The following is an 11,833-nucleotide window of genomic DNA, read 5'->3' as shown; positions in this document are numbered from 1 at the left end:
CTGAACGGAAAACTTTTAACTTTCTTCAGCATCTCCGCTAAGGATCACACTTCCCTCTGCCTGTCGGTACCCTGGCTGACGACTGAGCAGGATGGGAGGGGTGTCCCAGAGCAGGGGATAAATATAAAGTGTCTGAATACGTTCTGGCCAGATCCAGATGATGAGAGGTTTGGAAAGGTGTCGAGAAGTTTCCACTGACCCGACCCAGCCCAGCGCTCCCTGGTCTGAGAACATTACAAAAGGGATGGACAGGGATTCGCGGCAGGGGGAGGATAAGGAAGGAAGCAGAGGGAGCTGGGCGGGAGTCGCTACCCATGGCGGCCAGGTCTGCAACAAGCTGACCCAACCTGCGCAAGCCGGGCCTCGAGGCAGCGCATCTTGGGACTCCGGCCGCCGAGCCGGTCCAACGCGCGCTCTCTCGTCCCCGGCCCGAAAGGAGTAAATAGGCCAGTCCCAAGCGGACCCGGATTCCCTGCGGGCGGTCCGACTCCCCGCCAGCTTGACTCCCGCCCACCAAGCCGGGATCTCGCAGCGGCCCCGACACTGGGAGACCGCTGGTCGCGGAGAAGACTCGGGCGCCGGCAGAGCAGTGAGAGCGGTGCGCTGGGAGTCGGGGGAGGGGAGGGCGAGGGCAGGTCAGGGCCGCCCCAAGCCCCGCCCCAGGCCCGCCCCCGCCAGGGGAGGTGGGGCCCGGTGACGGACAGGCCTCCGGGCCGGTCACGGCCGGCCTCACCGTCCCTAGGGCCCAGCCGGGTAGGGCGAGTCAAGGGGCTCTGGAGAGGGCGGGGGCGGACGGGGAAGCCTCTGGGCGGGGGTGGGGCCTCAGGAGAGTAGCAGTGCTCTCAGCCAATGGGAGGCGGGAGCCGTACCGTTAGCGCCGGATCCCAGTGGGTAGGGCGGGGCGGGCGGCGCAGAGGGGATCCCGGGGCTGCTGAGGGCCCCTGACTCGGCTCCGCGGGGCGACATGGACCGGATGACTAGCTCCATGAAGCAAGTACCCAACCCCCTGCCAAAGGTGCTGAGCCGACGTGGGGTCGGCGCGGGGATGGAGGCGGCGGAGCGGGAGAGCTTCGAGCGGACTCAGGTGAGGACCGGGGGACCCCGGGTCGCGCATGGCTGGGGCATCCCGAGAGACGCAGTGTCCTGGAGCGGACTTGAAGAGAGTAGGGGTCTTGCAGACCCAGGAAAGGACAGAGCAAGGGGGCCGCGAGAGAGGGCATCTGGTGCGCAGGTCAGGGCGGTCAGGGAAGGTCGGGAACCCCGGGGGCACCCGGCTGGCCTGGGGAAGAGGGCAGGGCGGCTCCGAGGAGCTGACATGATCCGTGCGGCGCGACTGAGGGGAGCCGATCCCTGCGGGGCAAGGCAGGGGTCACAGGGGCGGTGAGAGGGGAAGGAACCCGAAAACGAGCCGAATGGAAGGCTTGCTCCTAGGCTGGGGAAGCTCACTGCGGGGGGGCTACTGAGGGTAGCTGAGGCTACTGAGGGGGCTACTGGCGGCCGAGAGTGGGGCGCTGGGTCGGGGATGTGAAGGGTGGGGAGCCCTTTCCTCCCCTCTCGATCGCTTCAGGGTTGTGCTGACATTCCCCCCACCCCTAGCGCCCCCTTCCTTGTGCCTCTTGCTTGGCTCACACCACCCCCAGCTGTCGGTCTCCGAGGGCCCGGCTGAAGGGGTCTGAGCGGTGAGAAGGAATGTGGGAAATGTGATGTGTGGCCGAGTTTGGAAGATGACTGGGGGCTGGAGGGGGCCGGCCCGGGGGCAGGAATTGAGGCTTTTAGACCAGTGGCCCCATGCCGGTCAAGTTGAGCTGCCCTGGGGTGCCCAGAACCCTGAATTGGGGTTTTGGTTTCATCCCCCAAGATGTGCCTGACAGCTAATAGGCAGACTGCCCCATTTGTCCAGCCTGAGCAGGGCTGGGGGCCAAAATTCCTCACTGTCGTCAACAAAAAGCCACAATCCATTTTTACCTCAGAGTTTTAATGCCTTGTGTATTGATTGGACTGAATAAAGCTGACATGTTTATGGTGTTCATTGGCTCGTTTGTATGCAAAATCCGTTTCCAAGGGCACAGCACCTCTTTGAATCCCAGGGCCAAAGCGGTATGGGCACATTTTTTCTTCACTCTTGCTCTCGGAGTGGAACCTTTGAAGAACCAGTGGGACTTCTACTGCCAGAGGCTGGTTCTCCTGCTGTGTTCTGCTCCCCCCCACCCCCAAATACAGTACCGTGTGAGGGAAGGGCTTTGGGGTTTTAGATACAGATGGTGAGCTCCTGACTGAGTGTTCTATATAGAGAATCTTGCAAAGAATGAAGCTTTTCATCCCAGGGGACTTTCTTCTCTTCTTTTTCCAAGCCCTTCGCAGGTGTGTTTGGGTGATGTAGAGTAGGGAGTGTCCCCTTCCTAGGTCATCATCCTACCCCAGGTGGGATGGGAGAGATGGCTGTTCACTTCTGTCTCCCAGGGCCCAGCTGGGTTTAAGGTTTATTCTCTGACTTTGTGGATTGGACCCCAGAAAAGAAGGAAGCTACCTGTCTGCTGTGGGCATTATGGCTTCAACTAGCTGCCTGGGCACACGAGGCTTCTTGCTCCAGGAAACAGTGTGAATCTTTTTCTTTTTTTTTTTAATGGCAAAGGAAAATGAATGGTAATTCATTCCTTCTAGAGTCTCAAATAAGTAAAAACTGGAGCAATAGAGAAATACACGTAAGACTTTGACCCATTATAGTGATAGAAATTAGGTTTATGAAAGTTTCTCTAGCTATCCAGGGACAGCCCAATAAGAAGAGTCTAGGTCAGTGTTTGCCAGTTCCATTCTATGGAACACTGATAATTGGCCAAATTTGACCTAGTGGCTTGTGTGTGTGTGTGTGTGTGCGCGCGCACACGTGCATGCGTGCACATGTGTTGTGTGCACACGTGCATGCGTGCACATGTGTGTGTGCATGTGCGCGCGTGTGTGTGTCTGTGTGTGTGTAGTGTGGAGGGGAGGTAGAATGAATCAGGAAAAGAGAGTTTCTCTATTGTTGAAACTATTAGGGGAGTAGGAGAGTGAAGAAAAGGAAAGAGGATAATCCTGAAACCTCACCTTAGTCAAGCTGCAGAAATGTATTTTCTTTAATGACTACCTATGAAATGTATTACGAGATATAAACATGAGTTAGAAAAAAATTTTTTAATGAGTTAAGAAACCATGAGAATTAGCGACGTTAGAATGATAATTGTAACTAATTATTGTGTTTGGCACTGTTCTAAGTACTTTATTATATTTCCTTCTTTAATCTCAGTAAGGTCCTGTGAGGTGGTATCGATAAGGACCTATGAGGTGGGTATCAGCCACATCTTACCTGGATGAAATTGTGTCACAGAGAAGTTAAGTAACTTGCCCAAGGTCACACAGCTGGAATTGATCCCAGCCTTTAACTACTACCTTGTGTGGCCTTAACTACTACCTTGTGTGGCCTCTGAGTACTGGGCAGAACACTGGCATGGGAGCTAGAAGAGGTTGGAGTTTGATTGCCAGGCACGTGAGTGGGTGGTGTGGCCCCAGGCAAGTTGTCTAACCTTTTTTTAAATTTAATTTACTTATTTATTTCTTTATTTTTTGGCTGCATCGGGTCTTAGTTGCATCGGCTGTGATTAACTCTTCAGTAAAAGGGCAGAAGTGTTACTAGTTAATGCAATAATTACTAACAGTGTGTGCTTAAAGTACAGGCCATGGGGGTGGGAAGGGGGTGGCAAGCGGGTGGGAGCCCTCTGAGGTCTGAACCCCACCCTTCAGCCTGAGCTAGCACTTGCTGGGTGGAGAGGAGGGACAGGGCCATTCCAGGAATGGGGAATGGTCTGGAGATGGGTGTGGATGAGACTTATTGGCTGAGTGGAGACAGGAGCAGAACTGGTCCCTTCCACCTCTGAACGCCTCGCACCTGCTACCTGTCCTGTCCCCATTTCTCTGTGACCCTCAGTAAACTGTGAGCGTCCTGAGGGCGGGACTGTGTCTTGTTGCTCTTGCCTCTGTCCTCACATGCCTGAGGCTCATGTGAGTGGTGAAGTGGCTGTAGTCAAGGGTACAGAGTGACTGGTTGGTCCCACAGGGAGGCCTGGCCTGGATGGGGAACTCGGCTCTGGGCTGCAGGGAACATCTGTAATTACTTGATGTTCTTTGCTAGTGGCCCCAAGTTCCCTCCTGGTCCTGCCTTGTCTCTGCAGTCTCAGTCAGGAGCCCTGCCCCAGGCCTATCAGGGGACTCTGATTTCTCTGCCTTCCTTCCGGTCAGGCCCGTTCCCCAGCTGCCTGTGCCCTCAGACCCGCCTTGTTTCCCCACCACTGCCAGCCTCTTCTGGGAAGCCTTCCCTCCTCGACCCTCCTGGGATCATCCTCACACTTCACGTGGCCAGTGTCCCTGCCAGAGTGGGGACCCCTGCCCTGCCTGCCTCAGTCCCCATCTGCAACCAGACCCCTGGTGTGTCTCCCACCCAGCCCATCACAAGCAACCTTCAGTCTCTAGGGAAATAAAAAGTAGTTCCCGCCCTCAAAAAAGCTGCAGTAATAATGATACGTTGCCTGGAGTACTTTACAGTTTATAAAGCAGGTTTTAGCCATCCTTGGGGTCACACTGTGGTTCGGTGTTATCACCCTCATTTTATGGATGAGAGCTTGGTAACTTGCCCAGGGCCGCTGGTCGGTGAGAGAAAGGGTCAGGATTCAAACCCAGGACTCTGGGTTCCAGGTCTCAGGCCCACCACACTGTCCTCAAGTCGGGCAAGAGGGCGATTCTGGAATGAATCTGGAGGGTTGCCACTCACAAACAAAATACCCTGTCTGTATTTACTTATCTGGAAAATGGTTTTCTGTATGGTTTACTTGTTTTTTTCCACATCCATTTAGTGAGTACATACCATGAAGGGAACTCAGAGATGAGTAATGTAAAGAGAGTGGCCCCAGAGGAGCTCATGAGTCAGCAGGGAGGTGGACCGGCCACTGCGGGCCTTCTCTGCAAGGGGGACAGAGGACCTGTGGCACCGGCATCACTGGAGCCATTAGCAAGGCAGGACCTGCTGCATCAGAGCCTGCATTTCAATGAGACACGGAAGTTTGAGCAGCTCTGCTCTGTGGCAGGTGAATGCTGGGATCAGAGGAGAGGATGGGGCTCTGGAAACACAGGGGAAGGAACAAATCGTTAGTCACAATCTCTTGGATGGAGCCCACGATAGAGTAAAGGAGCCTAACCAGTCATACACTGGGAAGAGCCAGGAACAGAAACAAATATTTATGCAGGGCTTGCTGGGTCCTAGGAACATGCTAGGGGATTTATAGCCTTTAACCTATTTAACAGCTCAGGCTCAGAGAGGCCAAGTGACTTTTCCAAGGCCACATAGCAAGTAGACAGACAAGCCAGGGCTTCAAAATCAGATGACAAGTCCTCTTCTCCACGTTTAAGTCAGGGGTGTTTCTGCCATCTCGTTCATGATCATCAGAAGTTGTTCAACCTTCGATTAACCAGCTGAAAAGTTGTAGGGTTGGGCTAGAGGAATCAGTGGATCCCAACCCTGGCTACACAGGAATGGTTTCTAACATAAAAGGTGCTGTACCCCTCCTGTCCCCTGCTTGCTCCCTTAGTTGGTATTGAAAACTAGAAAGGATGCCGAGAGCTTTCTTTGGTTTTTCTGTGGTTCTGTCCTCTTCTGGTTTCCTCCCACCGATACTAATGAGAAAAGCCTGCACTTATCACACTTACTCTTGTGCAAGTGTAAGGGCCTTGCACAAATCTCCCCTTTCAAGTCTTATAAGAAACTTACAAATAGGGTTATAAACCCTATTTTACAGATGAGGCAATTGAGGCTGAGAGGGGTTAATAACCAGCTCAAGGTTCTGAAGTAAGTGACAGCTGGGACTCAAACCCAGGAAAACTGGCCCCGATTGCCATTCCTGTGGCACTGCCTGGCCCCCTCCAGCTCTCATCCTCCTTCCTCCCCTAACACTTGGGGTCCCCAAGGCTCTGTCCTCACCCCACTTCTCTTTTTCCTCCTGTCCACTTCCTCTGCCCTCACTTCCATCTGATGGTTTCTGTTCTCACCTCAGTGACGCCGACTCTCTGACTTCCTGGCCTGTGTGACCACTTCCCATTGGATATCTGCCCCCTGATAAACCACACATGCCCCAAACTCTGCTTGGGCCTCCCCAGCCTGTGAACGCCTGTGCCTGGTCCCCGTTAGTCCCATCATCTCCTGGGCATCAGCTCTGAGCCCTCCCCGCCTCTTGCCCTCACAGCCACACTCTATTCTGTGATGTTTCTCTTGTCCTTCCCTCCTTTGCTTCTCACTGTCGCTGCCCTTATTTCCTCCTTTGCCTGCATTGTTGTAATTCCATCCTCCCCGCCTCCCAAAGCGTCTGATGCCAGATGGATTGTCTCTAAAGCCCAGCACTGCCCATTTTCCAGGAACCTTTGCTGGCTGCACAGAGACCCCACATGATGTGGCACCATCAGGGTCCCTAGTCCCTGTCGTTTGCAGGCCTTAACTTACAGGGCATCCCTCCACCAGGCAGCCCCTGCAGTCTGGTTCAGGTGAGCAGGGTCCCTTAGCTACTCTATGTCCCTCCCATTCATCCACGTGCACATCTTGGCTTCCCTTCCAGACTGGAAGGTCTTGAGGGCAGGGTCTGGGTTTCAGTGCCCAGTGGGCCCTTGCATGAGGCAGGCACTGGGGCCTGTTTGCCAAACATGTGAACATACAACAGTCGGAGGATCTACAGCAGCCTGGGGGCCGCAGGCAGACCTCCACTTGCAGAGTGCTTTTCCTTTGCACATTTTGGAGATTCTCCCTCTGTCTCCTTTGATTTCCCCAATGAGCATATCTCACTAAGTGCCTGCCCTGTGTGCCAGGCCTGGGCACCCAGGGTACCATGGAAGTACATGGCCCACTAGGTTGGAGACTTCACTTAGGAAAGAGCCTGCAGGGGCTGGAAACAGAATTAGGGCTCAAGGTTGACAGTTTGAATTTCCATCAAGTTCAGAACACTTGATAAACATTCCCAAACTATGGTCTTGGACTTCCCAGGGCTTCATTCTGCTTCAGGTCAGATCTTTCTGAGCTAGAAGAGGTTACAGGGAAGGGAGAGAAACTGGCCTAGTGTCCCGGGCACCTGGACGTGGCTGATGGCAGTGGCCTGCGTGCAGGTGCTGTAGTTTGCAGCAGGGCATAAGGGATGTTAGGATGAGTGCAGAGACAGGAAATCTGTCTCTGGCTCTGCCCCTGCATCTCTCATTTCAAAATGAGGAGGCTGGAAGAGATTTCTGAGGGTCCTTCCAGCTCTCAAATATTTCAGCTTATAAAACTCCTGTAAGCAGCCTTTGCCATTAGAATAAGGACACACATTTCTTCTGAGCTCTCAACTGCTCTCTTGAAAGGGGTTTCCAGTTGCCCCCTGTATGTGGAATGGGGCCCAGGTACCAGTGACGTGGGGCTCATGAAAGGATGCTAGTGCACCTTGGGAAGGGATAGGGTGTGTCCGTGTGGTCCAAGAGAGCAGATTCCCAGCCCCACTTGAGCACTGAAAGGGTTCCTTGCTTGTGAGGCACTGGTGAGGCCCGTTTTATGCTCCCCATGCGTGGGCCCACTTATTCCACTACCTCGGGACAAAGTGTGGGAGTGACCTGGGCGGGGTGTAGGGCACAGCTTGGTGCAGTGGTGCCACAGGCCAGCGGCCATGCCTTCTCCTGCATCCAGAAGGGTTGATGTCCTGGAGAGATGCCCACCTAGGAGAGGGAAGTAGTCAGCCCCACCTCCTGGCAGGGTGGGGAGTGCTTCCTGTTTTCCTGCCTGGGCAGGCAGGGAGGAGCCCTGTTCCAGGCTGTGGGCAGTACAGTCTGACACTGCGGGGAGAGAGCTGGGGATTAAAGGTTCCTCTGGCTTAGCCCACAGGAAAGAGAGAAGGGATCTTCTTGGATCTGAAAGGTGGCTGCTGCCACCTCTGCTGTTAGTGCTGGGACACAGCTCAGGAAGCTGGTCGGGCAGTTCAGGAAGCCAGTGTGGCCAGTTGCTTCTGATTTAACTACAGCTACCACCATGTGCAGTTTTTAAAGTACGTTTACACATAACCTCTTTCCAGCCACAGAACAACCGTGCAGGAGGTAATTTTGGTCAGTTCTCAAGTGTGGATACTGAGGCCCAGAGAGCTCTGTGACTTGCCTAAGAGCACTCAGGAAGTGGCCCGAGGAGCTGAGACTTGAACCTGGTGGGTCTGATCTCAAATTGTACACTTTCCTTTCCATACTTCCCTCTAAAACTGAAGCCTGGCCTGGGGCTGGTAACTTAGAAAAGGTACAGAGATTTCTTTTTTTTTCCCCCTAGGTCTTTTCCAAATTGACTTATTTGGACATTTGAAATTCCTCCCAGAAGATTTTTAGCAACACACGTAACTACCGAAGGACCTTTATCCAGAATATGTAAAAAAAACTTAAAAGAAAAAAAAAAAAGGACAACCTAATAGAAAAACAGGCAGGAGGTACTTCACAAAAGAGGATAAGCAAATGGCCAGTAACCATATGAAAAAGTGTGCAACTTCGTTATAAATCAAGGAAGTGAAAATTGAAATTACAGTGAGATGCAGGATGGCTGAAATAAAAATGAAAAAAAAATTGACAGTGCCAAGTGTTGGCAAGCATGTGAAGCAGTGAAAGCACTCATGCACTGCTGAGGGGGGTGTACACTGGTGCAACTGCATTGGAAAACAGCCTGGTATTATCCCAAAATTGAAGATAAGCACACTTAGTAACCCAGCAAGTCCACAGCGAGCTATATACCCAACAGAAATGCATGCACATGCACCAAAAGATATTTAGAAGACTATCCATAATCATGTCTAATAATAACCCCAAACTGTAAACAGTCCAAAAGCCCATCAGCAGTAGATGGATAAATAAATTGTGATCTGGTTTCTCATTGGGATACTATACAGCAGTGAAGATGAACAAACTGTGGTTTCTCTCAACAACACGGGTGACTCTTGCAAACATAACGTTGAGGGGAAAAATGGCAGACCCCAAAGGACAACTCTGAAGGCTTCCATTTATATTAAGTTCAAAAAACAGGCAAAGCAAAACTGGGATTTAGGGGTGCTTGCTTAGATGGTAAAACTGAAAAGAAAAAAAAGGGAGTGATTATTATAAAAGTCCAGATAAAGGTCATCCCTGGGTGCAGGAGAGGTTAGTGATGGGTAGGATGTTCAGAACAGGGGAGCTTCTGAGGTCCTGCCATCCATCTGTTTATTGGCCTGGGTGGTGGTTTATGATAATTCATTAAGCTTTCCATTTTTGCTTCATGCAGTTTTCTCTATTTATATATTTCAGAATACAAAGGATTATAAAAAGGCTCCTCCCAGGGAGTAGGAGACGGTCTTAAGGAGGCTAAATAAGAACCTGCCATTTAGATATCCACCCACCCTTTGAGGTCTTTCTCAAACACAGCCTCCCCCGTGAAAGCACTTCTGAGGCTGCCCTAGAACTGGGAAATGTTTGATATATGAATCACACATATACAAGCAGCACACCCTGAGCCCTGCTGTGACACGTAGCCGGGAAGTTGACACCTATCATTAGCCCACACTTAGCATGGTGCCCTTGGCTCCCGTTCATGCGTGTCTTGTGCCTACCTTCCTTCGTGGCAGACGGGCCCTCATTTCTTTTTCTTTTTCTTTTTTTAATTTATTTATTTATTTTTGGCTGCGTTGGATCTTCGTTGCTGCGCACGGGCTTTCTCTAGTTGCGGCGACTGGGGGCTACTCTTCGTTGCGGTGCGCAGGCTTCTCATTGTGGTGGCTTCTCTTGTTGTGGAGCACGGGCTCTAGAGCGCAGGCTCAGTAGTTGTGGCTCACAGGCTTAGTTGCTCCGCAGCATGTGGGATCTTCCCGGACCAGGGCTCAAACCCATGTCCCCTGCATTGGCAGGCGGATTCTTAACCGCTGCGCCACCAGGGAAGTCCCGCGCCCTTATTTCTCACTCATCTTTTGGTGAGTTGCCCCAGTGTCTAGCAGAGGGCTTTACACCAGCCAAAGCTCAGGATGTCTGTTAAATACGAAATAAATTAGGCGGTGAGAAGTTCTCAAAGGAGAGAACGAGAGAAGAAAGCGTGCCTCTAGGCTCAAAAGAAGCACATTTGAATAAACCAAAGACCCAGGTGATAGGCTTCTGAAACACAGAACCTCGGGCTTGGCTCCTGTTCCAAAGCTTGAGATCAAGCCAGACACGGTGAGCCACTGTGAGAATCTGGGAGCCTGGAGGATGTCACCTGGGAACATGGCAGAAACGCTGACCTTCTAACAGTGGTTCTTTGAGGTCTCCGTCTGGCTGTGTGGTCCCTGGGGCCAGCCCATGGTGACAGTTCTTAGGCTAGACAGTTCCTGTGTGTGTTATTATGTCTTACTAGGCTGTCACGTGTCCCCTCTCCCACACTGGCCTGGAAGCAAATACCTTCTCTGTTCGGTTTTCCTTGGATCTGGCTTAACTATTGCTATATTCTTCCCTCCCATTTTCCATAATCCTTCAGAAAGACATAGGCATGAGCTCTGTGGTTTCCTCTCCGAGCAAGATCCAGATCAGCTTCCCTTGGAGTCACAGGTCATCCCAGGGCTCCACCTCTCTGGGCTTGGCACGTGGTAGAAATTCAAAAAATATATATGTTGAGTGCCTTTTCTTTGTCAGCTCAAGTTCCTGGCGCAGTGTCTGGCCCCGAGTGACTCTTGATAAGGGTTCGTGGAATGAAGGATAAAATATTTTGGGTGAAGGACTGAATGGGCATCAACCATTTTTGGTCCCAGTTCTAAAATATGAACCCTGATTTGCGAACCCTGAATCTGGGGTCACATGAGCACAATTGGAGCCACCAAGAGGGACCCTGAAGACACCGTCTCTCTGATGTAACTGTGGGTGGTCCTTGGGGACTTCCTATTGAACGTCAACTCCCTGACTCATGCTCGGCAGTGACTTGCGAGCTCCTGCTTCCCTTGAGACCCTTATTCCAGGATGGGATCTCCCTGTACAGCCAAGGCCTTGTTACTGTTGATAAGAAAAATCCGACTCAAAAAAGAAAAAAAAAGAAAAAGAAAAACCCAACCCACCTAAACTTTGTCTCCATCTCCTGCCACAGACTTACTCATTCTCCTTTGTTCACAGCTTCAGAGAATCTCAGTTTATAAACCATCTCGGGCCATTCCACCTGAAGTTCTGCCAGTCACCCTAGGAGACCCCGCTGTTCTGCACCCCTGCAGCTAGTCACAGAGGCCTGTTGTTCCTGACTCCTTTACTGCGCGCCGTATCGCCCCAACTTCTCCATCACCGCCTCCGCCTTCTCCACCTTAGTTCAGGTCTTCATCTCAAGCCCGAGCTATTTATTGCATGGCCCACCCGGCCCTCCTGCCCTCCAGTCTCGACCCTCATGAGATCTACCCTCTCCTTGGCCGTCAGAGTTTGGTTTTAAGAGGTCCAACTGTTTGTATCACTCCAGGTTTTAACAACCTCTGTTTGTTATGCGTTACTCTAAGCTGAAACCCAAGCTCGTTGTCACAGCACACAGCCCACAGCCCAGCTTGGCCAGCCTTAATGTTAGCACCCGCAGCCCTACCAAGCGCCTTAGCACTTTCCCAGCACAGCCCACGGCTGCTTCACTCCTGGGTTTGTCCAGGTGGCAGCATTCTCGTCTGCCTAGAACGCCACTCCCACTTCATCCACCTGCCAAACTCTTCATCCGTTAAGTCCCACGCTTGATGGCCCCTCCTCTGGGAAGTCTCCCTCCACCCCCACCCAGGCAGATTTACTGACTGCTGTTTCTGTGTGTTCTGTG

General features: G+C 52.1%; 1 protein-coding gene across 2 annotated transcripts in view; it reads left to right on the top strand.

Annotated features, from left to right (window-relative positions):
• The first annotated feature begins 948 nt into the window (after positions 1–948).
• The window catches only part of HIP1 (huntingtin interacting protein 1), a 153,117-nt gene continuing 142,232 nt past the window's right edge, over positions 949–11,833 (top strand). For both annotated transcript variants that reach the window (XM_079943700.1, XM_079943699.1), the window contains exon 1: positions 949–1,084. In XM_079943700.1, coding sequence (XP_079799826.1) covers positions 965–1,084 — 120 coding nt within the window. In that variant the 5' untranslated portion in view covers positions 949–964. The remainder of the gene's footprint in view (positions 1,085–11,833) is intronic.

Source organism: Stenella coeruleoalba (assembly GCF_951394435.1).
Source record: "Stenella coeruleoalba genome assembly, chromosome: 15".
NCBI lineage: Eukaryota > Metazoa > Chordata > Mammalia > Artiodactyla > Delphinidae > Stenella > Stenella coeruleoalba.
Note: the sequence above shows the minus strand (reverse complement) of the source record. Positions and strands in the feature narration are given on the sequence as shown.